Source organism: Prenolepis imparis, unplaced genomic scaffold (genome assembly GCF_030444845.1).
Source record: "Prenolepis imparis isolate NDT839.2.m4 unplaced genomic scaffold, iyPreImpa1.0 SCAF_1, whole genome shotgun sequence".
Taxonomy (NCBI): Eukaryota; Metazoa; Arthropoda; class Insecta; order Hymenoptera; family Formicidae; genus Prenolepis; species Prenolepis imparis.
Genome location: NW_028141159.1, coordinates 10,228,495 through 10,256,013, shown reverse-complemented (window position 1 = coordinate 10,256,013; position 27,519 = coordinate 10,228,495). Strand labels below are relative to the sequence as shown.

General features: G+C 32.4%; 3 protein-coding genes and 1 long non-coding RNA gene across 12 annotated transcripts in view; 1 reads left to right on the top strand and 3 right to left on the bottom strand.

Annotated features, from left to right (window-relative positions):
- The window catches only part of Shal (potassium voltage-gated channel protein Shal), a 106,772-nt gene extending 100,190 nt beyond the window's left edge, over window positions 1-6,582 (bottom strand). For 5 of the 6 annotated variants that reach the window (XM_083054019.1, XM_083054036.1, XM_083054055.1 and 2 more), the window contains exon 1: window positions 2,531-6,581. In XM_083054019.1, the coding sequence (XP_082910145.1) occupies window positions 2,531-3,645 (1,115 nt within the window). In that variant the 5' untranslated portion in view covers window positions 3,646-6,581. Of the gene's footprint in view, window positions 1-2,530 lie in introns of all 6 variants that reach the window. The other variant, XM_083054029.1, reaches the window with a different exon arrangement.
- Window positions 6,583-11,961: 5,379 nt separating this feature from the next.
- Window positions 11,962-18,222, bottom strand: LOC145939565 (uncharacterized). 2 transcript variants are annotated; one of them, XR_014425846.1, is made up of 5 exons: window positions 18,146-18,222; window positions 17,067-17,169; window positions 16,396-16,432; window positions 12,725-12,973; window positions 11,962-12,083 (listed from the first exon to the last, which is right to left on the bottom strand). It is a non-coding gene; the product is annotated as an uncharacterized LOC145939565 (long non-coding RNA). The 2 variants fall into 2 exon arrangements; XR_014425844.1 differs by lacking the exon at window positions 18,146-18,222 and adding an exon at window positions 17,269-17,605.
- A 453-nt stretch (window positions 18,223-18,675) lies between these two features.
- On the top strand, window positions 18,676-21,346 carry LOC145945177 (uncharacterized). The gene is made up of 4 exons (XM_083054006.1): window positions 18,676-18,925; window positions 19,493-19,612; window positions 19,846-19,932; window positions 20,019-21,346. The coding sequence occupies exons 1-4, from the start codon at window positions 18,853-18,855 to the stop codon at window positions 20,159-20,161; spliced, it is 423 nt and encodes a 140-aa protein (XP_082910132.1). The 5' UTR covers window positions 18,676-18,852; the 3' UTR covers window positions 20,162-21,346.
- Window positions 21,347-21,485: 139 nt separating this feature from the next.
- Window positions 21,486-26,416, bottom strand: LOC145945162 (fibroblast growth factor 1). 3 transcript variants are annotated; one of them, XM_083053990.1, is made up of 5 exons: window positions 26,280-26,416; window positions 24,675-24,912; window positions 22,549-22,742; window positions 22,279-22,382; window positions 21,486-21,704 (listed from the first exon to the last, which is right to left on the bottom strand). In XM_083053990.1, exons 1-5 carry the CDS (start codon window positions 26,329-26,331, stop codon window positions 21,516-21,518), a joined length of 777 nt encoding a protein of 258 aa, XP_082910116.1. In that variant the 5' UTR covers window positions 26,332-26,416; the 3' UTR covers window positions 21,486-21,515. The 3 variants fall into 3 exon arrangements, with proteins under 3 accessions (XP_082910116.1, XP_082910121.1, XP_082910126.1); XM_083053995.1 differs by having other exon boundaries at window positions 25,898-26,304; XM_083054000.1 differs by lacking the exon at window positions 26,280-26,416 and adding an exon at window positions 25,679-25,889.
- Window positions 26,417-27,519: the final 1,103 nt, after the last annotated feature.

The window sequence follows — 27,519 nt, the reverse complement described above, 5'->3', positions numbered from 1 at the left end:
CGACCTTCTCTCGTCCGGTGCTTTAAAAAAACCTTTAAGTTCTACGGAATTTAACGCTCACACATTATCTACACGAGAATGTTAGATAAGATAGTTTTACATGTAATTTACATATAAAGTGTTTTTTGGCTATTGACACACCCCTCTATTTAAATTCTGAAGAATAAACTAAAAATAAGTTTTTGTCATATTGAGACAGCTGTATAAGTGTTCTACCAAATAAAGTATCAAAGTTTCAAAATAAAGAAAATAACAAGTAATATTTTCCGATTAGTTTTAAATAGATTTTATAAGTCAAATTAAATGTACATCAGTCACATTAAAACAATTAAATAATTTACACGTTCTTATCTTAATAATGAAAATCATGTCAAATTAATTCGATTAATTTTATAGTTGCAAATTTTTTTAATCTTCTTTTTTGAAAAATAATAAAACTATAGAAAATTACTTTTATTATATTCTGATTTTCAATGGAAAATTATTACCTTTGCTTATAAAGATTTTATCAAATTTTAAATCGCGTGTTTTATCAAAGATTTATCTTGAAAAAAATAGTACGACCTACATCTATTCAATTTGACAATCATTACTGTCTAATTCACCGACCCTTCCTCTTAGTGCTCGTATTCGATGATCGATACGAACGACACAGTTGAACTTTCCAACTTCCCGAATAGTATTTCCGAAAGAGTCTGGACATCGTCCAGTATTCGACAGCAATGTACATTGAAAAAAAAAGTGGCAAAGCACGATCTAGATAAACCTGTTTAAAATTGCGTAGCTAGTAACAAGTAGGTGCAACTACTAGGCGGTCCCCGGTGACTCGGATTACAGCATGATTGTCAGCTGTCCGAACGAAAACGCAACAAAAATACATTGGCATAGATTCGGTCGGACAAAAATAGCGACAGTGTCGTGAAATAGGAGAATAACCGGCGCTTCCGAGGCATCGCTTGCGGGCGCGAAAGAAAAACGTCCGAGACTTTTCCGCATCCGATTCTGATATCGGATCTAGAAAGTAAGAAAGGAAATGCTTGACAAACATAGTGGGATTTTATGCGGTACTAAAACGCGAATATGTACTTTTAGGTCACTAATATTTCCGCCGGACGGAATTTATCACATTCGTTATTCGATAGATTGGATAATTATTAAATTCATAACGCGCACGCGGAGCTATGTTTTATATTTATAGACATCATCATCTATGATGCATTATATATAGTTGCATATAAGCATTGTTATATAATGAATATTTTTGATAAACTTAAAATCAACTTTCTTTTCCAAAAATATAATAAGAAATTTAATTAAATAAATATCTAATATTTAAAATAAAATAAATTTTGTGCACCAAATATATATAACACGACACACATATCCATATAAAAAATTATACTCATATATGTATGTATATGATGTATTCTGTAAGCCATATATAAATTATTTTTAACTCGCCTACGGCATGTATCAACACCTAAATAAAATATGAAAATAAAAAAATATAAAAAAAGCAAAAATGCAAAATTTGAGAGAAATTATACAATTTCAGAGAAAGAGACACACAAACAATTTCAAATTTCTTAAAAATTTAAATCTTAAATTAAAAAATTTTAAGATTTATGAGTTACTCAAGTGTTCCTAAAGCAATAATAATTCGAGAAAAGAAACGCGATAAAGCGAGTATTATCGAAATAATTCAAAGTGCAAAATACAAAGTGCCAAAGTTTCGCACAAAAAGCTATATAGAGACAAGGGATTGCAACGATCTCGTTAAAAAGTTATAATGACACTAAAGTTGGACACCAGATTGTGTCGAACACTCGAACTCTCATGCGCTTCGATGGACAATTCAGTTGCACCATATGCATATAACTCATTGCATTATAAATATGTCTACTATGTGCTATACTCTATTGCTGTATTGAGTTACAAGAGAGTCGTAAAAGCAAAATTTGCATAAATCGGTTTATCGAGCATTTCTCTCATATATGGATAAGTTTTCAAATTTAAATATCTATAATATTGTTCTTCTCGTTTTGCAATAATTTTCAAAACGTCTTCTTTTTATCTTTAAATGACATAAATATATTTAAATGAAATTGCATAAATTATAAATATTAAGATCACTGATATATACAAATTGACATGCAGAAAAGGAATAAATATGGAACAAACATTGCGATTACAATGCTAGAATGCAATTTCTAATGGGCGTACGAGATTTATTATGATTCGCCCTTAGAAAAAAAGCAATAAGAAATTTACATTTATTTCAACGTTGATAAGTGTGCGATTTTTTTCATCGATTTAATAAAATTAAATAAATAAATTATAAGAATAAAGGAAAAATTTGAGAAATAAAACAAATTTCAACAAATGTTGAAGAAACAAATATTGACGTGCAAAGATTAACATATAGACAATAATATACATGTATTTGCAACAATGTGATTTCTGCAATTAACATATAAAAGATTCATCACGCTCCATCTCGTTAGAAAAATCAATAGACAACAGTATTTACCCCAGCGTAGTCATCGTGACGATGGTGTACCAGAAGGCGGATGGTATCGAGGTGAAATTGGTGCCGTCGACGTTCTTCTCCGCGTAGAACATGACGGTGGCGAAGATGATGATGGCCATCGCGAGCGAGAACACGAGGAAACCCAGCTCGGAAGCGCAGGACTTTAGGGTGTAGCCCAGAATCCGTAGTCCCTGTGAGTGCCGCGAGAATTTAAAGATGCGAAACACACGGAACACGCGCAACGTCACGAACGCGCCCGATACGTCGTCGTTGTCGGTGATTCCAAGCCCGATATAATAGGGCAGTATCGCGACCACATCGATGACCGACATCACGGAGCGCGCAAACTTGCACCGGCTGGGCGCGGCGTACAACCTCAGCAGGTACTCAGCCGTGAAGATCATCACGCACGCGGTATCGAGGCAGAAGAACACGATCTTGTAGCGCTCGCCGCACGAGAGGGTGCCGGCGCGACCCGGACGATTCCCGCACGGCACGGTCTCCACCACGTTCGCCAGTACGCTCACAGCGATGAAGAATCCGGTAACATAGTAGAAGACTAACGCGGCGGTGGAGGTGTGCGGATTCTGGAATGCTCGCCACATCTTCTCCCGCAGTTCAAGCAACTGCTGGAGGTGTTGATCGCCGTTCTCGCTCAGTTTGTCGTCCATCAGCCGCTCGGCATTCTCGCGCTTGCGATCCCGATAGTCCTCGTAGCAGCAGTCACCGATCACGTCCGGCAGGATGCCGAAGAACGCCAACTCCTCGTCGTAACTCGTCAGGCACTCGTGCTTCGGGTAATGCAACTTGCCGGTTCTATAATAGTTGAGAATGTGCCGGAAGATGTCCGGGTCTCGGTCGAAGAAGTACTCCTTGCTGTCTTCGTCGTAGAAGAACTCGCGCTCGTTCGAGCCGAGCAACGTATCCGGATACTTCTCCAGGGTGTTACGCCACGTCTCGAAGCGACGACCGCTCACGTTGATTAGCAGTTTCTCGTCGTCGGCCTTGCGCCGGTCCTTGGCGATCGGCGGCGGTGGCAGTGGATGTGTGGCAATCGGTACCCAGCCGATCGCCGCCGCCCGGGCGAATGGTAACCACGCTGCCACCGAGGCCATGCTTGATGGTGGAATCTTCCTTCAGGATAGCGGGAGAGCCAGCGTCGATTTTCCTCGAAGCGTCGGCGACACGCTCTATCCTCGTTCGATATGTCTGGAGATCTTCGCTCTCTCTTCAGGATGGCAATCTACAGCTACGATAAATCTAATATCCACCATTCGGCCCGCATCGATTCTCTTACGACAAATAATTTTTTCGACGAAAGATGAGGTTCTTCGATTGAGTAAAATAGATATTTTTTTCGCCGGTTCGGCATTTACGAATTGAAATTTACAACACCGCTCAAATGTTCGTCGATATCTTGACGATACTCTCTAAAATATCTTTCTTGCGACAAACTTAAAACGATTTTTTGCATCCGCGAGACTGGCAGCTCCCCAAAGACTTTTCCTAAATATCCTTCTTCATATCCAATAAATCCTTTGAACTTAAAGACTTCCTCTTTCCAATTTGTGGCGTGGAGAACACACCGCTTCTTGCCTCGGTTCTTCTAGGTCAGCTTGAGCTGACGTTCGTTTGATTCATGCTTTTTCAAGTCCGCCGCGCGATAACTGAATATGACTATTAGCCTACAACTCTCAAAGAACGATCACGCTACTAATCTCTATTTTTAATTCAAGTTCTCCTCAGCTTCTAAAACGTTTCTCTAGCTTGATCTTAACTCTCTTACATTTGAGAATTCTACTCGCTATATATCTTCCGCACGATCGGCAGCCGCTCTACTTCCATCTATTTGTTTGCTTATTTATCTACAAATCTATTTATTTATCTATTCGTCGCGTGGTTGAGTACACTTAATACTTTTTTCAACGAAGCTTTTCTCCTGCCGGGAACAAATTTCCAATTTCTCCAAAAATTTCTTATCGTCGTTCTTGCTCTTCAAGATGCAGAATCGAAACCAAGACTTGTCCCACTTTGCCGTATTCGTCATCATAAATTTTACGCATCGTAATGATACTTCGAAAAGACGCATTAACAATTGGTTAAGCAACATTTGCCTCTTCTACGCTGCGACAACAACGATAATGATTTAGGCGTTGGCAGCCTAAGATCGGGCATCAGCCCGAAATTTGTCATTTCACGCCTGGCATTTCTCAAGGAATTTCTCTCTTCTCTTATTTCGTTCTCGAAAAAAGATGAAGCTTAACGAAATGATGACCGCCACATAGCAGTAAAGCACGAGCCGAGCGGAGACGCGCGCCGGACTAACCAATCGTGTTCTGGCAACGTGCCTTCCACCATCATCGATAGTCGCACGATAGCTCTTCGTGAGGCTCTTCGGGATATCGCGCCGAAAATCTTCCACCTGTTTCAACTCGCTTAGCCACCGTGACAGTCTGAGCTTGAGTCTCCGCCAGCAAACACCTACCAGAACACTACATTCTCGAGCTTGCAAGCTCTTCGTCCGATCTTTATGTAAATTTCTCGAGTGCACTTTTCGAAAAAACAGCTGTCGACGACATCGTTCATCAATGGAATGGACTCGATATACTTATCGAGTCGGGAGAGCTTCACCAGTAACAAGTAACAAAACGTTTCCTTTCGTTAACGATAACGAGAAAGCTCGTTTCAAAGGCTGAAGACAATTATGACGCGACAATAATTTCAGAATTGCAAGAAGACTAATATAGATTTCTCTAAAATTTCTCTTTTGAGTTAGAGTAGAGCTCATGTATGTATATATATATAGAACTATTCACAAAATATTATTTAAGACACTATGTATCGCAATGTCAGCTTTCATTAAAGCGCTTGTGAATGCCAGCTGGCTAAAGATGAGAAGAATATTTTGCTACGAAGCCTTTGTGTATTACCCGGGTGGAGAATTGTAAACTCGCTCACGTTCGCGGAGTTCAAATTCGCAGGGATAAAGCCTTGCCGGAGTTGCTTTTTAGAATAGATGAGAAAATGCTTACGAGTAGACACCAAACAGTCAACGAAAGAGGAGCGTCCACAGCTTCTCGGCGTGCTTTTTTAAAGTTTTGCCGTGAGAACAAAAAGAGAGGCGTTTGTCATTTGCTAGTACCAAACGTCAAGCGAGAGATACGTTCATCGGGCACTTCGACAACTCACGCGAATTTTTTTCGATCGCGCAAACTCGTCCCGCGCAGCGGAATCTATCTTCGTATGGTCCCAGACTTCTTCCTCCCAGCTTCCTCCTGACAATCGCCGAAGACGCCAACACGAAACTCTCTTACGCGTGACAGCTTACGCAAGCGACGCGCGTGCTTCTCCCACGACGCATCCAATCTGTCAAGCTCTACACATACATTCCTTGCGACGAGTCGACTCGCCGATCCCCGGATGCTCCGGGAAGCACTCGAGTTGGTCGAAAACCTCCACGACGGAATTTTCCCCGAGAAGGTAGCGCGTCTCCGCAAGCTCCGGCACTGGAAGCTCGCACGTCGATCTTCCCTCTCAGGCGTCCGTCTCGACTATTCTCCGCAAGCTTGCGCGCACTACGATCTGCTCACAAGCCCGACTATGCCCGATGCTACTTCGTGCACGAGTACGGCTCTCTCGCGCCCCGAAAGCTTCTCCGTCGCTTCTCCCGCTGCGGGATGCGACGCGTCGCACGCGCGAGCGGTGCGTACGCGCGCGTGGCTGCGCGCGCGCGAATACCCTCGTGTCTATACGTGGCGACCGTGTGTGTATTATGTGTAAATGTGTGTATGTACGTGTGGGTGTGTGTGTGGGTGTGTGTATGTGTGTGTGTAATGCGCTTTTGCGCGCGCTGCACTGTCGCAAGCACCCACGCTGAAGCACCCGCTCGATGAGTTGGTCGCTCGCGACTACCGGAGCTTAGTCCCCGGTACCGAGTTTATGTGAGTTCGCGATGGTGGTGCGGTGGTGGTAGCCCGGCACCTCTAGAGAAGCGTGGCTCTCGTCGCGCCTCGCAAGAGAGAGAGCGGAGCGATCGCGTCGCAGCAGCGCCGAGAGAGTGCAAAGCGGTCACCTAGCCAAGGTCTAAATTGATTTTTACGGCGGTGGGGCGGTGGTGGCGACGCGCGTCGGCGTCCCGACGTGGTGAACGTTTCCCGTTGCCCGGGCAACCCCTCAATGATGACGTCATGGTTCCCACCATCCCCGTAGTCGCTCTTTCCGCCTCCGATCTGCCGCCGCTAGTCCCCAGTATTTCCACTTTAGCCTACTTACGCTTTGAGGAACGCTGGCTTTCAGCTTCGCCCGCTCGCTCCATTCGCGCGGTTCTCTTAATGAGAGGGAAAAAGAGAGAGAGAGTGTGTGTGTGTGGCAAAAGTTATTTGCCGCCGAGTCCGTTTCTCGCTTTTCACACGAACCCTCGCATTTATCGTCCTGTTGCGGTTCCTCATATATTTGCATTCATTCATTCTTTCGTTCTTTGTTCTCGTTGCCGGTTTGTTATAATTCTTCACGTAGATCCACCACTAAACTCTTCGTGCTTCCGACGAAAATCCTTTTCCGTTGTCATCCTGTGCGATCAATCTTCTAGTACGAATCATCCTTTCCATTTATTTAAAAAAATATAAGTTCCATTCATCATCTATGCATTTTAATATAAAACGTCTGACTTATTCCATGTTTATTCTACTATTTTCGCGAATAATCGTAACTACTGTAATCGAACTTGCTCCAGGTTTATTCTGATTTACGGCTAGTTAAGTCTATCCTCAATTAACTCTCATCCTTGACTTTTTTATATTACATCAGTGTTATAAATTTAAAAATAAAAAAATTAATATAACTTCCATATAATTTTTTTTCCGACAATTAATCGAAAAGTTAAAAAGAAGTCAATCATTATTCTTTATCTAGTAAATAAAGTAAAGACGGTTTTTCGTTTTTATATCGCTTCGATATCTTATGATTAATAACGCTGAAGGCAATTATACAGATAAATCCGGTCCTATTATCTACTTGTTTCTTCTCATCTTCCGTTCCGTTTCCTCGCAGAGAACAATGCTTTCCCCTTCTGTCCCTTCCACTACTTACTCAATCTGCACGTACGCTTATTATTCGCCGAGCCTAATCCCATTCTCTTCGAAGTTCTTTTCGTTTATCTTCGTTATATTTCTACCGCTCCGCTTCAATCAGTATCAATCACTATACTTATATGTCCTCATCTCTTATATTTTCTCCTTGTACTAAAATTTCGGATCATTTGTTTTATCTCTTCTCATTAATTTTTCCTCTCTATCTCCATCACTTTCTTTATCTTTTATTCTCGTGTGTCTCATCTTTTCGACATACATATCTCTGATTTTACAATTTAATTTTAATTTCGTTAAAAAAAGTTTGTTAAAAAAAACTTACAATTTTATGACAATATTACATATGTTTATTTAATGGATGATTTTAGGAAAATCAGCTACTTTCGATTTTTCGTAATTTTCGGCATTACATCCTTCATTTTCTGTTGTTATCGAGGCAACTTTACAGATCACAACTGATCTCGTTCCGGTTTCGCGCTTTTTTTCATCTGACAAACACGCCGAGTAGAAATAAAACATCCTCTCTTTTTCATTTTTTTTCTCCACACTACTCTTCACTCCTCTTTCATTACTGCAGGTCTCACACGTCTCCCTTGCTCATTCGCTAAGTGTTGCGTTATTTTTCAGTTTCCTACTAATAGTGAGACAGACGCTTCATTTAAACTCCCATTCATCTGTCTTCAACAGAATAACGCGCAGGTGGCTTCACGTTTCCCTTCCATGTTGTCAGACCTCTGATAGAAGCCCTTCGTTGATGTAAATAATGCACAGCAGGTGTTTATTCGTCACCATTAATGAAATTCAGAATTTTTAAAACACACGTGATTTAATATTGATTAAAGAATAAGAGAGCGAAATCTTCATTATATAGTAGATCGTATATAATTATTAAAAAGATAAATGTAAAACTGAATTTCCTAAGTTTTAATTAAAACTTATATATATGTGTGTATGTGTGTGTATGTGTATTCAAGAATTTATCTGGCGATATATAGCACTCGTTTTTCTTTCTTGTATCTTTTTTGTTTTTCTTTATTGCTTTTTCTGTTACTTATTTTAAACTTACAATTAAGGCCTTCGTAAGTCGTAGAGCATTTTTTAACGGCTCATTTTGTAGGTCTAAGAGATCTTTAAAACGCGCCCAAAGAAAATGTTCTACGACTTACACCGCCCTTAATTTTTGAATTCAAAGTTCAAACGTTTATTATATAAATTATCATATACAAAACATATAACTATTTTCATATTTATAACATATTATAATTTTAAAATTAATTTAGCAAATTTTCGTATTATTAATATTTTTTGACAGAAATCAGCTGATTAAAGCGTTAATTAATTAATTTTTAATATAATTTGTTATAAAATAATAATATCTTTTAAATAATATGTTGTATAATTCTTAAAACTCGATTAATATTTTTTGACAGCAGCTGATTTCTGTATCATTCTTTTTAACATGAAATTTTATTAATATTTTTTGACAGAAATCAGCTGATTAAAACGTTAATTCGTTAATTAAATTTTAAAATAATAGTATGTAATACAAATTATAAAATAATAAAATGTTTCAAATAAAATATTAAACTCGATTAATATTTTTTGTCAGTTATCAGCTGATTTCTGTCAAAAAATATTATTTAAATTTAAAGCATTATAACATATTATTCATACACAGAAAAAATGTTCTCCTAGAATTTATCCTGAAAATCATGATAATCGAGGGACAATATGATATGGAAAGAATTTTATGAGAATTTATCTAATTAATATTTATCAGAATAAAAAATAATATCTATCACAAAATATAAAATATGTTTGATTAATTTTACTAAAAGTATAGTAAAATTTATTAAAAGTATGGTAAACTTAATCAAACATATTTTTAAAATTCTTTTCATACCATATTGTCCCATGATTACCATGATTTTCAGGGTAAATTCTAAGAGAAAATTCTCTCGGTGAAATATTATTTTATTTTTCGTAACATATTTTTATTTTAAAATTTAATTAGCAAATTAATGCTTTAATCATCTGATTTCTGTCAAAAAATATTAATCAAGTTTAAACAAACTTTATATAAAAACATTTTTTTTTATATATCGAGAAGTGGCGTAGCGCGCACTTGTGTCGTTCTACTCTTTTTTTATAAAAAAAACATGTTAAGTCGATTCTCGCAAGTATTGTTGTCTCTTTTCCGCGATGCTGATTAATTGTCTTAATACGCGTTGTGCGTTATATTCGTAGCATGGAGAGGCTGTCATCGCGATGGTTAGCAGTTTGACAGTTAGTCCAAAATAAAATTAAATAAAATAATAATATGTTTAAAATAATATATTATAATATTTAATTAAAATTCGGTTAATATTTTTGACAGTTATCAGCTGATAATTGTCAAAAATATTAATCAAGTTTAAAGTATTATAAAATATTATTTTAAACATATTATTATTTTATTTTATTTTATTTTGGACTAACTGTCAAACTGCTAACTGCTAACCCTCGCGATGGCAGCCTTTCGATGTTACGAATATAATACACAACGCGAATTGACAGAGAGCCAATCAGCATTGCGGAAAAGAGGCAACAATACTTCGAGACTTTCGAGAATTGACTTAACATGTTTTTTTTAGAAAGGGACTAGAAGAACACAAGCGCGCGCTACGATTTTATGTTAAAAAGAATGATACAGAAATCAGTTGATAACTGTCAAAAAATATTAATCGAGTTTAAAGTATTATAACATTTTTTATTTAAAACATATATTATTTTAATTTTTATAACATAATATTATTTTAAAATTTTATTAGTACAAATTAACGCTTTAATCAGCTGATGTATGTTAAAAAATATTAATAAAGCGTTAATTTGCTAATTAAATTTTAAAAGAATAATATGTTAAAAATACTAAAATAGTAATATGTTATAAATAATGTTATAATGACTTACTGCAATTAATATTTTTTGACAGAAATCAACTGATAACTGTCAAAAATTTTAATCGAGTTTAAAGAATTATAACATATTATTTAAAACATATTACTGTTTTAATTTTTATAACATATTATTATTTTAAAATTTAATTAACAAATTAACGCTTTAATCAACTGATTTCTGTCAAAAAATATTAATCAAGTTTAAACAAACTTTATATAAAAATATCATTCTTTTTTATATAAAATCGTGGAATGGCGCGCTTATGTTCTAGTAGAAAACAAAAAATACAAGGAAGAAAAAACGAGTACTACGCCGCCAGGTAAATTCTCGACTCTAATGAACGTACGAAAGAGTGCATTTTGAAAACGAAAGTATACATCCTCTTAGTTTGGGCCAGTACTTGGTCCGTATTTACTCCATACAATATCTCTTGTAAAAAATTCGTAGGATATTCGGTAAACATCCATAAGAAGTTGACATGGACACGCAATATTCCAAAAATAATAAAATGGGTTAAAAAGATGAATATTACATTACACAAATATTTCAAAATAACTGTTATTCCAAAATATCAATTTCCTAAATTACTTATAAATAAATAAAGTTCTGAAAAATTGCAGAAAATAAAAATATGATTTAAATATAGTATATCATTGTTATTTTTAAATTACACGTCAATATTTGTTGATAAATCTCATGTAGAATTATAGTGAAAAACATAACAAAATATGTTTACTCAAAAATAAATATATTACTATTAATTTAATGCGGTAAATGCTGGATATTATAATTCTTATTTTCTAGAACGGTATCTTTTCTAAAAAAAGATATGTAAAGTCGATACTCGCATATATCGAAGTTTATTATTGTCGTTTTTCCGCGATGCTCATTGACTGTTAAGATTTGCGTTATATTCGTAGCATCGAGAGGCTGTCATCGCGAGGGTAGCAGTTTGACAGTTTGTTCAAAATAAAATTAAATAAAATAAAGAATATTAGTTTTAAATAATATATTATAATACTTTAAACTCGATTAATATTTTTGACAGTTATCAGCTGATTTCTGTCAAAAAATATTAATCGCGGATAAAGTATTGTAACATATTATTTCAAACATATTGTTTTATTTTATTTTATTTTGAACAAACTGTTAAACTACTAACCCTCGCGATGACAGCCTTTCGATGCTACGAATATAACGCACAATGCGAATCGAAACAGTCAATCAGCATCGCGGAAAAGATGCAACAATACTTGCGAGAATCGATTTAACAAGCCTTTTTAGAAAGAAATGTTATAATATTTTAAATTTGATTAATATTTTTGACAATTACCAGACTTTTGTCAAAAAATATTAATCGCGAATATAAAATATTATATAACATATTATTTAAAATGTTACTATATATTTAAATATTTTCAACATATTATATACACCTCCATATTACCGCTATAGAAATATTATAAAATAAACAATTTCTCACTCACCGATACGTACAATAGCGGAGTTGTAATACACAGCACATTGATCTGAAAACAAAATATTCAAATTATATATATACATATGTGTGTGTCGCACTAGCGGATCCTGACCTCGATAATGGGGGGGGGGGGAGGTTTGCAAAATTATTTTATTTAATATTTTTAGTTTCATGATTAGCTTTTATTCCAGGATCAACGACGTCGATAGCTCTTTAATGTTTGTTTTTCTTTATTTATATTTTTTAAACAAATTCAGCAAAACTGTTTCTTTTAATTTACAAGAGGGGGTTTAACCCCACCCCCCTTCCAGGATCCGCCAGTGTATATATATATATATTATATAGATATAAAGAATTTCTCGCCTAATTATTTTCATGCAACGAAATTATCTCATCATTTCGTCCTATGTCTGACTTAATCTATACTTAACTCCTTGAATGCGTAATAGATATAATTTACAGTGTATCTTATACTTATATATATACACTAGCGGATCCTGACGTCGATAGCTCTTTAATGTTTGCTTTTCTTTATTTATATTTTTTAAACAAATTCAGCAAAACTGTTTCTTTTAATTTGCAAGGGGGGGGTTTAACCCCAAACCCCCCCTTCCCCCCAGGATCCGCCAGTGGTGTGTCGAATATCTCATAAACAACGCAGTTTAGAAAAAATATTTTCATATTGCATACCTTACAGTTGTCCCACTGTCGCCCGATACCTCCCCGGGCCTCCTCCTCCTCTCTTGGTCCTTCGTAGCACTCACGACACTCGCGAAAACACGAATAATTACGATTGTCAGAAACTTTACACGGCACTCCCGACATGCAAAATTTTACACGGCACTCCCGACGCGCGAAACTTTACACGGCACTCCCGACGCGCGAAATTTTACACGGCACTCCCGACACGACGCGTAAATCGCACTGTGTATCGCAATGCTACCTGTAACAAATAAAATGCATACATATATTAGAATAATCTTATTATTTCGCATTATAACATACACAATATAAATATAAATATGTAAGCTAGAAAATATTTTATTAGCAAATTTTCGCTTTATTAATATTTTTTTATAGAAATCAGCTGATTAAAGCGTTAATTTGCTAATTAATTTTTAAAATAATATGTTATAAAAATTAAAATAATATAATATGTTTTAAATAATATGTTATAATACTTTAAACTCGATTAATATTTTTGACAGTTATCAGCTGATTTCTCAAAAAATATTAATCGAAAATAAGGTATTATAACATATTATTTACAACATATTACTATTTTTATTTTTATAACATATTTTTATTTTAAAATTTAATTAGTAAATTAACGCTTTAATCAACTGATTTCTGTAAAAAACTAATCGAGTTTAAATAAACTTTATATTATTTTTTTTTAATATCATTTTTTTTAATACAAAACCGAAGAATAGCGCACGCGTAGAGCGCGCTTGAATTGTTCTAGTTTAGTTTAAAACGCAACTATTTTATAATATATTTTTTTTATATATTCTAGAATTAATAAACAGTAATTTATCGCTATCAAAAAATCCTGAAAAACCATAAATTATAAGGTGTATTATATACGAGAAATAAACTAAAAGTTTGAACACAAAGCGGCGGAAATAGCGATGCGCCGCAATATGAGTTTCTTCCGACCGATTTTGCAAATACAACTCTTTAGATCTGCGGCCGCCTATTTTCCCGAGTATTTCCTGCAAACGAGAACCCATATCTCTTTTCCGTATTTTTCTCTCTTCTTTTTTTCTTGTTTTGTGCGGAACTTTTCAATTAACGTCGCGTTTCCCTACGTAATCGACGATGTTTTTTGTCGCGAGTTTTTTGCCATCGTTATTGCGGCGAAAAAGACAAAAAGAAAACTTGTATCGTTCTGCTGAGTGCATGGATATTATTGCACTGCAAATTAAAAGAATTGCGCTTAAAAAAAATTTTTATTTTAACAAATAAAATGCGCAATCTTTATTATATGTAGTAAACTTTACGATTAATATGCAGCTTTTATTTATTTATTCAATAATAATTTATATATAATAATTTATTCAGTATCGAAATGCCCATATTTTCCATTGCCATGTAATAATAATAATAATAAGTAATAATAATTGAAAACTTTTATATTATTAATATAAGCATATATGTATATAATAAATCAGTAATGTACAAATGCACGCATGCGTGCACATATATGTACAAAGCCTTATAATATATGCATAAAGTCTTGTTATTTACAACAAATATTATTTTTACAACTTGTAAAAAAACACATTTAATTAGCAAAAGTAGAAAACAAGGAAAAGGAGAAAAAGAAAATTTATATTATATATTAAATATTTATATTATACCTAAAATATATGTAAAGATATGTGTTGTTGTTTCGTATTAAAAAACTATTGTTTAAATAAATCTTTGCAATGTTTATTGGAATAGTATTAAATTAGAATTTCTATAAAATAACACACACAATGAAACACACATGAATATATTTTCGCAATGAAATCTTTTCATGATACTTTTCTAAAAATAAAATCACTGCAGTATAAAAAAAATCGTTTGCTTTTATAGCTAGCGAATCCAGGATCTTTGATCCCTAAAGATCAGAATTTAAAGACGAAATTATCCCATCAGAAACAAAGCCAAGCTGCCATCGGAGCTGTGAAATGCTCAGTAATTACACCGAGTCTACAGTAAGCTGTTCGTTAAAAATCTCAAATCTTTTTTTTCTTTTCTTGACCCGCAAAACTATTGGTGAGACAAAAATCAGAGACAAAAGTCTTAGAATGCAATATGGTGTAAATTTAATCGTTGTTGATATGTTATTAATTATTATATAAAATAATTATATGTTATAAAATAATAATTTTATAATAATTATAATAAAAATAATTCTATGAATTTTTTTAATTTTAACGCTACTTTTTCTATTGTAGTAAAATTTATTCTCACTTTATTGATTACTATTATATAATTATTCTTTTCAGATATATAACATCTATTTATTATTTTTATTTGTAAAGATTTATTCAAATATATAACATCTATTTATTATTTATATTTGAAAAGATTTATCAGTTATATAAAAGGAAACATTTTTTTAAATCAAGATAATTAAATATATATATGACCTACAGTCTACAGCATTCTATGTAAGCAAATCTTATAAAAATATTTATATGTGTATATCATTTTTAGATATGATAGAGTCAGTTGACAAATTTCTTAAATCTTCTAATAAATCAATTATTTCTTTTTATAATAGATTTTTTGCAGTCTCTTGCAAAGAAATAGAAAAATTTTCATTATCCAATATCAAAATTTTAAATAAATTTTTACTTGTAAGATATCATGTAAAAAATTAATTCAAGCAAATAGATCAAGCAAGTAATATATCATAAATAGCATGATCAGCACGCATAAGCTATAAACTTAGAAACTTAATAGATCTTCTAAGAGGATTATTCAAGAGCATCGGAAGACATATAGAAGTGTTGAAGGTACAAAAGCCTTCAAGAATCTCATGTCCTTTACGCAGAGGCAATTCTACGTGTCCGCCTCGTAGTTTCCCAAGAGTTTCGATCCTATCAAAAGTTGTATCGCCGCCTCCCTGTGTGGCCGTTTACTTTGTCAAAAGTTACAGTTTCGAGTAACGAGTAAGATAGTTCTTCTTTGAGAAGTTATGCTATCGCACGAGAAGTGCTCGCGGTTTCGTTTCGCGACTCACGACTATAGATCTCTTATCAGATTGAACTGATTTCGTATAAAGAATACAGAAAATCACGCTCCTCATTAATTAAGAATTATTGAACTTATAAATATTAATCAGATTATTGTTTAGAAATAAAATAGGCAGTACAATTTCTGTGTGTCAATTACTGATGAGAAGTTTTAAATTTTGCAATTTTATTGTTTAAGAAAATATAAAAATTTTATATTTCGAGATATATCAATTTTATCTATTTTTATATTGTTTTTATAATAATAATTTTTCATTATAATATAAATATAATATTAATAATTGAAATTAATAAAATTAATATTTGAATATTTAATAATATAAAGAAAATCTCATTTTTATAATTTTATATCTTTATATCTTTACTCGATTAAAAATATTACACAACTTTTAGATTTCAATCATATTAAGATAAAATCGAGTTTATCTTTCAATTTACTATTGAATTGCGTACGTGCAAATCCAAATAATATTTTTATCTCTTCTACCATTTAATTTAAATACACGAGATGAGACACGAGTAATATAACGCAAAAATATTAAATGACCATCATAGAATAAACAATGAGTTATGTAAATATATTTTAATTTTAATTTTGAATTTACTTACCAAATGCTGATCTGCTGCACTGCCGCATCATCAAATGCTGCAAAAAAAATTTACACAATTATTATCTTAAAAGAAAATACTGATTTGAATATACTTATTATGAAATCAAACTGATCAACTCCAGTTTTTGTAAATTTTTAAAATTTTTCTAAAGTAAATAATGCTTATATATAAATTATATACAGATTTATATATAAAATAATTTTTTACATTTATTTTAATATAATATATATGTAACAACTTAATAACTTAAATAAAATCTAAAATTTAATTATAAAACTATAGTTAAATTAATAATTGCTTCAATAAAATGCTTCAAATGAGTATTAAATAAATAAAAATTTTATTATATATAATATTTCTTGTGTTTAAATAAGATATGATTAACATATGAAGAGACAGACGAAAAAGAGAAAAGAAAGAGAGAGAGAGAGAGAGAGAGAGAGAGAGAGAGAGAGAGAGATAAAAAGAAAGAAATAAAATATATATACATATTTTAAATATTTTATTAAATAAAGTACTCAAAATATTAATACTATTTTTCAATACTACTTCTTTTTATTGTGAAAAGATAAAAAGCGTAATGCATTCCTCAAAATGCAATTATTATAACTAGACGATAATTAAAATAATTAAAATAATTAAAATAATTAATAAATAAATTTCTATACCAATTGTTGCTTCGTCGTCTTTTCTAACCAATGCTTCCAATGGAATTTCACAGTCAAAAGTCAACATACGATACTTTATTCAGCACTCTCGACATTTATTCACCTGAAAAATATAAAGAATACAAACCATTTTAATATCTCGCATTATATATTTTCGTCGTAAATCAAGTCAAGAATTACCAAACCAATTAATTTCGCATACCTTAATTAATACAATACATTGTAATTATAGCTCGACACTTTCCATATTCGCATAAAACTTCGATATATTTCACGGAAAAAAAAATATTCTCAACGCGAATCAACACGATCGAACATAACCGCGTTGCGCTATATAGGTTAACGGAATGACTAATTGTCGAGAAACGAATGATAATAATTGAGAAAACACAGTTAACCGCAATCGCACGCGTTTATTTATATACGTTACATTATACGTCCGATATTTTTGTAAGCACTCCCGATTATTTAAACGCGGAATATTATTTTCGACGAATAAACAACGAGTATAAAACGCGGACGTGTTTTTCGTGCGTGTGACTCCGAGCACCGGCGACGCGGAAAAGAGCGGCAATCGGAAATGTGTACATAATATGGCCACCGGTTTGAACATAGCTGTGCGTCTCGATGTGACGTCACGTGACGTCACGCGACACCCGCAAAATATACGCCGCCAGAAAAAGGTTAATGAAAATGCAAAGAGAGCATCGGTTCGACTTATGACACAATTTATAATTAATTATAGCGACAGAGAAAGCATTCGAGATAAAATTTTATGTAATTCTATATTATGCTCTATTATATAGCTTTATATATATATATATATATATATATATATATATATACATATCATATGTATTTTGATGTATGCGTAATAATATTGATATATAAAATTATTATATGACATAAAATTATAAAATTCTATGCGTTATCATCAAATATAAATTATGTAAACTGGATTTAAGTTTTAAGCTCTCTTCAGACAATTTATAATTATTAGCAAATTTTATTGTCGCAAGATTTAAAATCAGCATCGCGATTCTTTTGTTTTTTACTCATTTTACTTGTATAAAACAAACCTTTCGACGTAGTGAATGACAGGAAACATTTTCTCCGTTGAAATATTATTGATTTGAAACAAACCGACAGACTGCTTATAAGACTTGACACGATAAGCGATAATAATTGAACATGTATAGTATTTATCTGGGATAATTAGCACGAACAGAAGCACTCAAGATGTGACTGTATCGAGAAGCTGTGGCTAAATAATTTCCAGCTTCCAAATGTGGACGAGATGGCGCTAACTGTAGCGCTCAGCGATTTTCTTTTAGTCATGTTGGTCATATGTAGTCTTGTTAATGTCGTAAAATCATCGGTCTCGTCGGTGCTCTCGTCTTCGTAAAAGCAGGTAAAAGTGTGTGAAAATGTGTAAAAATATCGACATCGCGTCTATTATTCGGTGCAGGTAGATAAACTACAGCTTTATATCGCGTAAATTACGTGAAAAGAGAACGGAATCTGATATATAAACGAGAAAATTATCTAATTATAATCGTTGATTTAGCGCAGCTTTTGTAGGCGATAAAATTGAGGTCGATAGCGCTGCGAGAAAATATCGCGATATCTCGATTAGCTCTCGCGCCCGAGGATCGATAAAGTTAAATCAGTCGCGAGGGGGTGGGGTCGGGGGTTACGTCAGTGTCAGTCGTCAGTCGTCAGTCTGTCAGTTCGTTAGTTGCATTGCGTGTGGTTGTGCGGTTCTTCATAATTCTTGGGTACCGAAATGTCGGCGACGATGACGGCCAAACTGCAGGATGACATGAATAGTATACCGCTCGCCGACGATGATCCGCAAGGTGAGTACTCGAAGTTACTTCATTGTGCGACGTCTCTCGGCAGCTGTTTGTTGCTATCCCCGCTATCGAATGAATTATAACCTAACCTAACTAATTTATTGCCAACTTATTTTGCACGCCAAGACCTTATCCGAAATCTTTATTTAACGCCATTTACTTGGCTTCATTTAATCCGCTTGATTTTTATCTGTCACATTGACATTTGTGTGTATTTGTTGATATGAGCATGAAAATTATATCAGCCATATTTAACACACTGATTGTGAGTTTAACACACTGAGTTTAACACATTGAATTTATGCACTGACAATGAGTGGTACTATGTCTTCTCTATTTCTTAAAACCTGATTTTGCGATATGAAAGCGACACTGAATATTAGATTTCAGTATTGTCTCTTTCTTTTATATTTACCGATTGTGTTTTTTGCTTGAATCCTCAGGAATGCTTAATAATTCACACCTTTCATGCATACTGCAGTTTGTTCTGTGTGAAGATTGTAGCTTTCTGATCTTTTTGATTTTTATTACGGACTAATAGTGCTAAAATTATTTCTCGCACATTCATAGTAATAATACCAGAAGAGGAAATCTTAGACAATGCTTCGCATATATCTGATGCGCTAGGAAGAGGACGTAGTATGGATTCTCTTCCATCGACATTTACTAATGGAAGCTGTAGTCCGAACAGTAAGTGATATTGTTATTATTGATATCTTATGATATCAAAGAAAAAAGTATGTACGTGATTTTTATATTTTATATTTAATCCAAATGAATATAATACATAATATTATTAAACAGAATTTTAGTTCCTATTAGTTCCTTTATTTAAAAAATTATAATAATTCTACTCTTTGATTTTTTATTTTATAAGATTATAGTATCAAAGCAGTATTCTAAAAGATTGAAATTGATTATAGGTTTAGATCCAGATATCAGCCCTGATGAACAGGAGGAGAAAGCTAGACTGATTGCGCAGGTTCTCGAACTGCAAAATACTTTAGATGGTGCGTGCATAATTGAACAAAAGTTAATGTTGCAGATGGATATATATATTAGTATTTTTTAATATACAAATATATGCTTTATTTAGATCTATCACAGAGGGTGGACAGTGTGAAGGAGGAAAATCTCAAGTTGAGAAGTGAAAATCAGGTTCTGAGTCAATACATTGAGAATTTAATGTCAGCATCGAGCGTGTTTCAGTCGACGAGTCCTAACACTAAGAAGAAGTAAACAACCAAATTAATTAAATAAATTAGGTTAAATTATTAAATTAAATTTATGAACCAGCTATACATAATCTTGAAATAATTGTGATTGTTTTGGCTATTTTGGAAAGTATATTTAATCATGCATTTTATTACAATTCTTACTTAACAATATTGTAAAGCTTTTAAAAGTATTGTCCAGTGTATCATTTTCAATTCGTTTTTGTTAGCTCGTAAATACTTTTTATGAAAAAAGCAAAGTATCTCTAATGAAACAATCTACTTTTAGTCAGATATAATCAAATATCCTTTTAAAATAATTAAGACTATTTATAATGCATTCACTGTGACTGTGACTTGAGACACGCTTATAGTTACGATTGTGTGCACCAAAGAGTTTTGCATTTCTCCAATTTTCATGAAACAAATGATTTGTAAACTTTTAAAAAAATTTGCCAAGTAATTATTTTATATACAATACAAAGAAATTGTTTTAATTTTTTTAATATTTAGGATTAATTTATTTATTTAAAATTAATGCATAATATAGTATTGATAATATATTTGTTATAATTTATTGTCTAAATAATTTATAAAATTGAGAAAAAAAATTTCTAACTAATTTAACAGTTACATTTTTTATTATGTTATTTATATATAATATATGCGCTGTTAACTTTAATTAATTTTGCATAAATGCACACTTTACATTTGCAAAGTTGAGTATTAAAACATTGAAGCTACATTTTGTCGAAGTATCTCTTGTTTCAATACAAACTCTTGCTTGGAAATTTTGACATATTTATTATATATATATATATATATATATATATATATATATATGCAATGTATGTAGATGTACAAAAGAGATAATGTATAATTATATACAATTACAATATGCTATAATTGATGACATGAAAAATTGATATCCTACATATAGAATATACGTTACGAGCAAGATGCGAGCTACTTTAAAATTTGCTATGTACGACAGAACGAGTTGAGTTGCACGTATGTGCAATCATCTTGCTTGTAAACGTATCGAATCGACGCGATTGGCGCATAATAATAAATATATATTTACTGCAAATGAAAAACTGCGACTTGCGATAGAGTTTCAGTTTGAGGGCACAAGCAGAATGCACAATCCCAAATTATCCCATTGTTGAGTGAAACACAGTGTTATAATAAACATTATATTCTATTGGAACATGTTGCTATTCGATCAGTGCCTCGTCCGAATGATTTTTTTATTAATCAGCATCATCTTTCTTTTCAAACACTTATTCATCCTTTGTTCCTTTTCCGAACAGTTAATTTATAATGAATAAAATATAAGAAGCACGTCTGTGTGCTAAAACTTTCTGATTAATCTTCGACTAGTCCTCTTGAATAGGGGAAAATTGTATTGCTTTTTGTCCCCAAGACGTTTTCGGTCCCGGTTTTGCCCGTCCATTTTTTTTTATCCCTATCCACCATCCATAATGCACGTATTTGCGCGATCGAAATGCATCGTAAGAACCGATACTCCATTGTTCCCATTCGGTATTATCATTAGTCATATTTACCTAAAATTAAAATTATAATTATATAGAGACACAAGTCAGACTTACAATCAATTTTAACCATCTTCTTTAAATTTGCATTAATAAATATTTTAAAAAGTGATTTATCAACTACATATTACATTTAAGTGATTTACATTATTCTTAAAAAACCGAATCATTTTTTAAAATAATTTTCTAATTAAATTATAATTTTCTTATTAAAATAATAATAAAAATAATTCTATTTAATAATAAAAATATAAAAATTAACATAATTATTAAAGTAATAATTATGTTGAGTATTATATTTTTATTATTAAATAGAATCAGTCTTGTCAAATTGTTGTGCTATGAAAATTAGGTTAAAAGAGAATTATTAAGATAATTTTATAGAACTGTATGTAGAACTTTACCCACGGCACAATAGAATGCTATATATATAATTTACGGATATAGATAGTGTTCCACAACATATGCGATGCTCCATTTTCTCGCTAGTAAAAGCTTTTTTCATAACGTATAACAATCCGTAGAAAGACATTACATTTTTAGACAATATATTTTTTTTTCTCTATATTTTATATCCATATCTTACCTCTCCATATAATCGTCCTTTTTTATTAAATGCCAAATAAAGCCTTGTTTCGATACTTTGTATTCTAATGACGCCGAAAGATACCGGCGTCACATGAAGCAAAGCTGCAAAAATATAAGCTCTTACAAAAAAAATAATTTATAATGTTATTAATAATAATGATGATAATAATTATAGAATTATAAATTATAGTTGTGACATATATAACATATTATAGGTCTTTGTTTTATACGTCATTACACTCCGGTTAACATTTCATGACATGAATACCGTGCGACTCCTTGTTGTCAGATAATCCTTGAACTTGTCCCGATGGTGTAATTGCCAGATGATACCCCGTTCGGCAGTACAATTTTATTATCCGACAATTATAGACAGGATTTTTCGCTGGCTGTCGGGGATCCCATATTACATATGGCGTATAATTACGTAATTTGAAGTTACGATCGACGTTACGCGGCGTTCTATAATTACAAGCACATAGTAACCCATAAATTATTTATGTAATTACATAATAGAAAGAAAAAGAAAGAATCTATTTTTTATAAAAAAAAGTTTTATTACGCACAAAATAAAATTAATGCGCATATCGAAAATTAGCAATACAAATCAAGAACATATTTTTTAAAAATAGAAAAATTGCATAAATAAATACAAATTTAAAAAAATATCTATGTTTGTGAGGAGAGTCTGTATGGGGAGTCACACACATACATACATAAAAATACAAGTATATGAGAACTATAAAGATTGTGTTAATTAGAACATTAGCGGTATGGCAAATTAGTTTTATAATTACAATGGGCATAAAACAAAATGACGTGAGAGATAAAAATTGATTGCGTTCTTAGAGGAATACTCTTAGTAATAAAAAGAAATTGTAATAGTCTCTCACGTATATTTAACAGAATTTCCGCGTGAAATATGTGTGTATTAATATTTCATATGACATTTTTTTCGATTTTTTAAATATATTATGCCTCTTAAGCTGTTAGTTGTTGGAATTGTCTTCGTCTTCGTGAAGTATATTTACGCTGTTATATAGATGCTAGAAAATATATAGGTCGGCCGGTTTTTCAGGTCAGCAAGCCTCGTGAATGAAGCGCATCACACTATACTATAAACGCTCTCGTGCACTTCGTTAATTTTAAACCGATTCTCGAGGGGAGGAAACGAAATGTCAATAGGCTTTGTTCGAGAGTTACGCGAACAACTCGGCCGTCGTCATCAGAAAAAATGCGTTAAAGCGGTTAATTTTACATGGCTTCGTATACGAGCCGTGCCCAATAAACCTTCTGTGTAAACAAAATTCACTTCCATGCGAAAATAAACATTACACTAGAGACGTTATATTCACGAACAAAGCGTTTTTTTATCTTATTTATCAGAAAATGTAATTTATAAATGTCTAAAATTTTGTTAAAAAAAAAAATTAATTAAATTTTTAAATTTAAATTTTTTGTAAACTTTTTTTTAAGTAATTTACAAAAAAGAGATATGTTCAATCAATTAATTTTTATTTAATGTCATTTCTATTCTTTTTATTTATTGCTGTATCATTCTTATTTATCATTTATTTATTGCTGCAATTATTGTAATATATATTTTCAAGATGTCTCTCTTATTAAGACAGGATACGTATTATCTATTAAAGTAAATCATTAAATCGCTCAAATTAATATTTATTAATTATTTTCTTAGCTATATTATTTGGATATTCTAAAAAAATTTTTTTTGTGCAATGCAAAATATTTCTTCTAATGGAAAGATAGGAAAAAAGATAATTCTTTTTTACACTTGCGAGCAGGATGACAATTCGTTTCTATTCGAAAGATGCAAATTGCATCTCGTCAAATTCAGTCAGAATGTCGATCATAATTTCGCACGTCGTGTTAAGGCGAGAACGTTGCTGAATTCATGGGAAATTGTAATCGCGATACCGCGATGACACTGTGCTCGTTCGTATCGTTAATAACACAAACTACACCTAATGCATCTGCTGACCCTGTGGCGATATGGAGCATAAAGTTAATCGAGTCAAGTGATCAATGAATGTACGTTATAACGTTGAAGGGCGACTATGTAATGACAATAGATAGACAAACACATTCGCCGTGCATCTAGTGACGACTAGACATTTTACCTTGTTCCATTAATTATGCTAATTCGTTCATTTATGCAAATTACACGTTTCGAGGAAACTCGTGGATGAAATGCAACGGATATGCATCAAAGTTAACTATAATTATTCTTTGCAGATTAGCCGATAATTTCCATACTTAACATTTTTAGATATGTTTCAATTAAACTCTTAAATGTGCAGAATAGGAATCGTTAATTGTATGTGTGTGTGTGACTCGTATTTTTGATTTAATTATATATCCCGATGATTATACCCGTTCCCGTCGAAGGTGACGGTCGTGGTCGGAGGTCTTCTAGTTTCTCTCTTCTTCCGGACATCGCGAGCGATTTTTTTCTCGTTTTCCGTTATATCATCGTCTTCCTGAAGGGATAGTTCTGTATCATAGCTATCGTCGCTGCAACTATCGTCGATATCGCTGCATTCCTCGTCGCATGTTGGTGGTTCTAGATTCTCGTGAATCCAGCGTAAACTCATTTTCGGTTTCCTTATTGCTGCATGAATTCACGGATACATATTTATACCACACATTTGGCATTAAATGTGGCCATCTGATTTATTAACATTAAAACCACATTCAACCGCGATTGTCATTGACCAAGAATCATCATAGCCACATTTGCGGTTAAGTATGAGATGTAATTATGGACCATAATAAATATATATTTATGAGCTGTTATACATCGATTGTTTGACAACAAGAGACAAAATTCAACGATTGCTCGAACATATAAATTTATGAATTTCCAATGCCAAAGTTGGTGAGGACAATCACACGTTTAGAAAAACATTAAACTGTTTCTTAATTACATCACATCAGAGGAAATCTGTATAATGGCTTTACTATTAAATTACTATATATTGATTTATCAACGAAATATCGCATTTAATCATTTTTTTTTTAATTTATTCAATAATATGAATATTTTTACTGCAATTTTATTGCAAGTTTGTTGTACTTTTTAATTTGTCCGACAATATAGTTGTATTTTTATATTAATTGAATGCTATGATTAAAACTTGCAGAAATTTTTTTTATTATTTTATAATTTGTTGCTTATATGAATTTCTTTGGTAATCTTTCTCTATAAATATTAAATACCTTGATAAAAATAACTTAACTGTGCACTATAATTATTTTATGAACAAAATCAAGGCGGTTTTAACTACTCGTTGAGTAGTTATATTCTGACATGTCGAGAAAAAAGATCTATGAGATAGTAAGTGAAATCTCTATTCTGAATGTTGGGAAACACCCACGTGTGCGAAATACTTTTTATTCAGAGCAGGAGTAAGCATTATAGTGTTCGAGATTTAACGGTGGTCTCGGTCTACTAATGGCCATTGGGTGTACAGATAATTGCGCATCGGGACGTACTTACGCACCAATAATTTTAAACTAATTCAATAAAAGCAGAAATATGTCAGACGAATTAGGCACAACAAATTCAGAAAATAATTATCCAGAAATATACGTACTGCAATGATTAACTTAATCTTCTTCGAGAGCTTGAAAGCAGCATACGCGCACTATTATTTATAGCAAGTTTTACGTATATTATTTATAAGAGAAGCACTAAACATGGAATACATTACAGTATATTACATTATATTCTTTTCACACACACTTTTACATATACACCTATATGTGTCGTATAAAATATTTTAAAAATTAGGTAAAAATTAAGAGTGAAGAATTAATTTTGTCGAACTTTGTTTACATAATCGAGAGTATAGAGTAGAAAATAATTTTTTTTTCGATCGACACGACACTTTAGATAAATCCGACGAAAAAAAGCTGATCTCTTGCGCGCGCCCGAGGATGCGTCAAGCTTTGATGATCGTGCAGGCACCCACCTACCTGGATGTTCCACGTTTATCACGCGACTGAGCCCGATTCTCTCGTGGCTCATCGAATAATAGCAGACATGACGCCGGCCTACTGACAGTCACCGCCGTCGGCGTCGGCGGTCTGCAGATTCCTGGTGGAACGATTTAAAAATGGAGCACGCCTCCGAGCGCATATGCACGCGCATCTTTTTTAAAACCCTCTTTAGAGAGCCATTATTAATCATTAAACGTATTCTGGAGGTGCGCTATTTTGATAATATTCCTCGTGAGATACCTTTGATCTTTTAATCGTAAACTACGCATTAATTCGACATGATTTAACTTCAAATGAAATTATTCGATAAGAGAGAATTGATTGGAATTTTCTGATATAATTCTCTCCCTCCCTCTTTTCTTTTTATTATTTATCATATTATTTTATCATTAAATCTTCCGTTGCAATAAATAAATTAATCTACATTTTTATATGTAGGAATATATAATATAAAGTGATATTAATTTGTTTCTGAAATATTCAAACTCGTTCTCTTTCTCTTTCTCTTCTTTTCTCTCTCTTTTACAATCCATATAATATCCATGCAAAATTGCAGTATTCTAGTTTACCAGCAACACTTTGATAATATAAAATATTAATTATTAATAAATTCTTAAACCTTGTTTTAAAATATTAATATTTTCCTGCATATATTAGAAATATCATAATGTGTTAAGTTTAGGGTATTTAAAAATATGATTCTTTAAAAGATTACAAATTCATATTATTATTAGATACTTTCTTTGCATTTTCTGTTGTTAATATACAGATGGCGAAACAGGTATAATAGCAATTTTACAGATAATAAAGAGTAAAGACAGCCTGAAAGTCACTTTAAGTCGAGTCACAATATTTTCAAAATACTTCATATGATTGATAGTAAAAAACTTGATACCGAAACTTTATCAACTTTTTGGATACAGATATATTATACGTATATATTTTTTATTTATATATATATGTATATTTCTTGATATTTTTTTCTATTATCTGCAATATGAACGAGAAGAATTTGCTAAAGATTTAATGCTGAAATTTTTTTAAATATTAAATTATGGCTAAATTGAAACTAGAAGAAAAAAAAGAAAGTGTAATCTTTAAGATAAAATATTTTAATTTATTGGGTCTCTGAAATTCATTCAACCATTGACATTAAAATTAGAATACAGCACAAAAAATTTTATTCCTCGTAAACTTGTGACACAAAATGAGCTGT

Bases quoted from the DNA above. Each gene is read 5' to 3' on its own strand.
- LOC145945177 (XM_083054006.1), top strand. From the start codon at position 18,853: ATGTCGGCGACGATGACGGCCAAACTGCAGGATGACATGAATAGTATA. The intron at 18,926-19,492 runs GTGAGTACTCGA...GCACATTCATAG, and splicing joins CGCCGACGATGATCCGCAAG to TAATAATACCAGAAGAGGAA. The intron at 19,933-20,018 runs GTGCGTGCATAA...TGCTTTATTTAG, and splicing joins ACTGCAAAATACTTTAGATG to ATCTATCACAGAGGGTGGAC.
- LOC145945162 (XM_083053990.1), bottom strand. From the start codon at position 26,331: ATGAGCCACGAGAGAATCGGGCTCAGTCGCGTGATAAACGTGGAACAT. The intron at 22,743-24,674 runs GTATAATCATCG...TTGTAATTATAG, and splicing joins GTCACCTTCGACGGGAACGG to AACGCCGCGTAACGTCGATC. The intron at 22,383-22,548 runs GTATTCATGTCA...ATATTTTTGCAG, and splicing joins TGACAACAAGGAGTCGCACG to CTTTGCTTCATGTGACGCCG.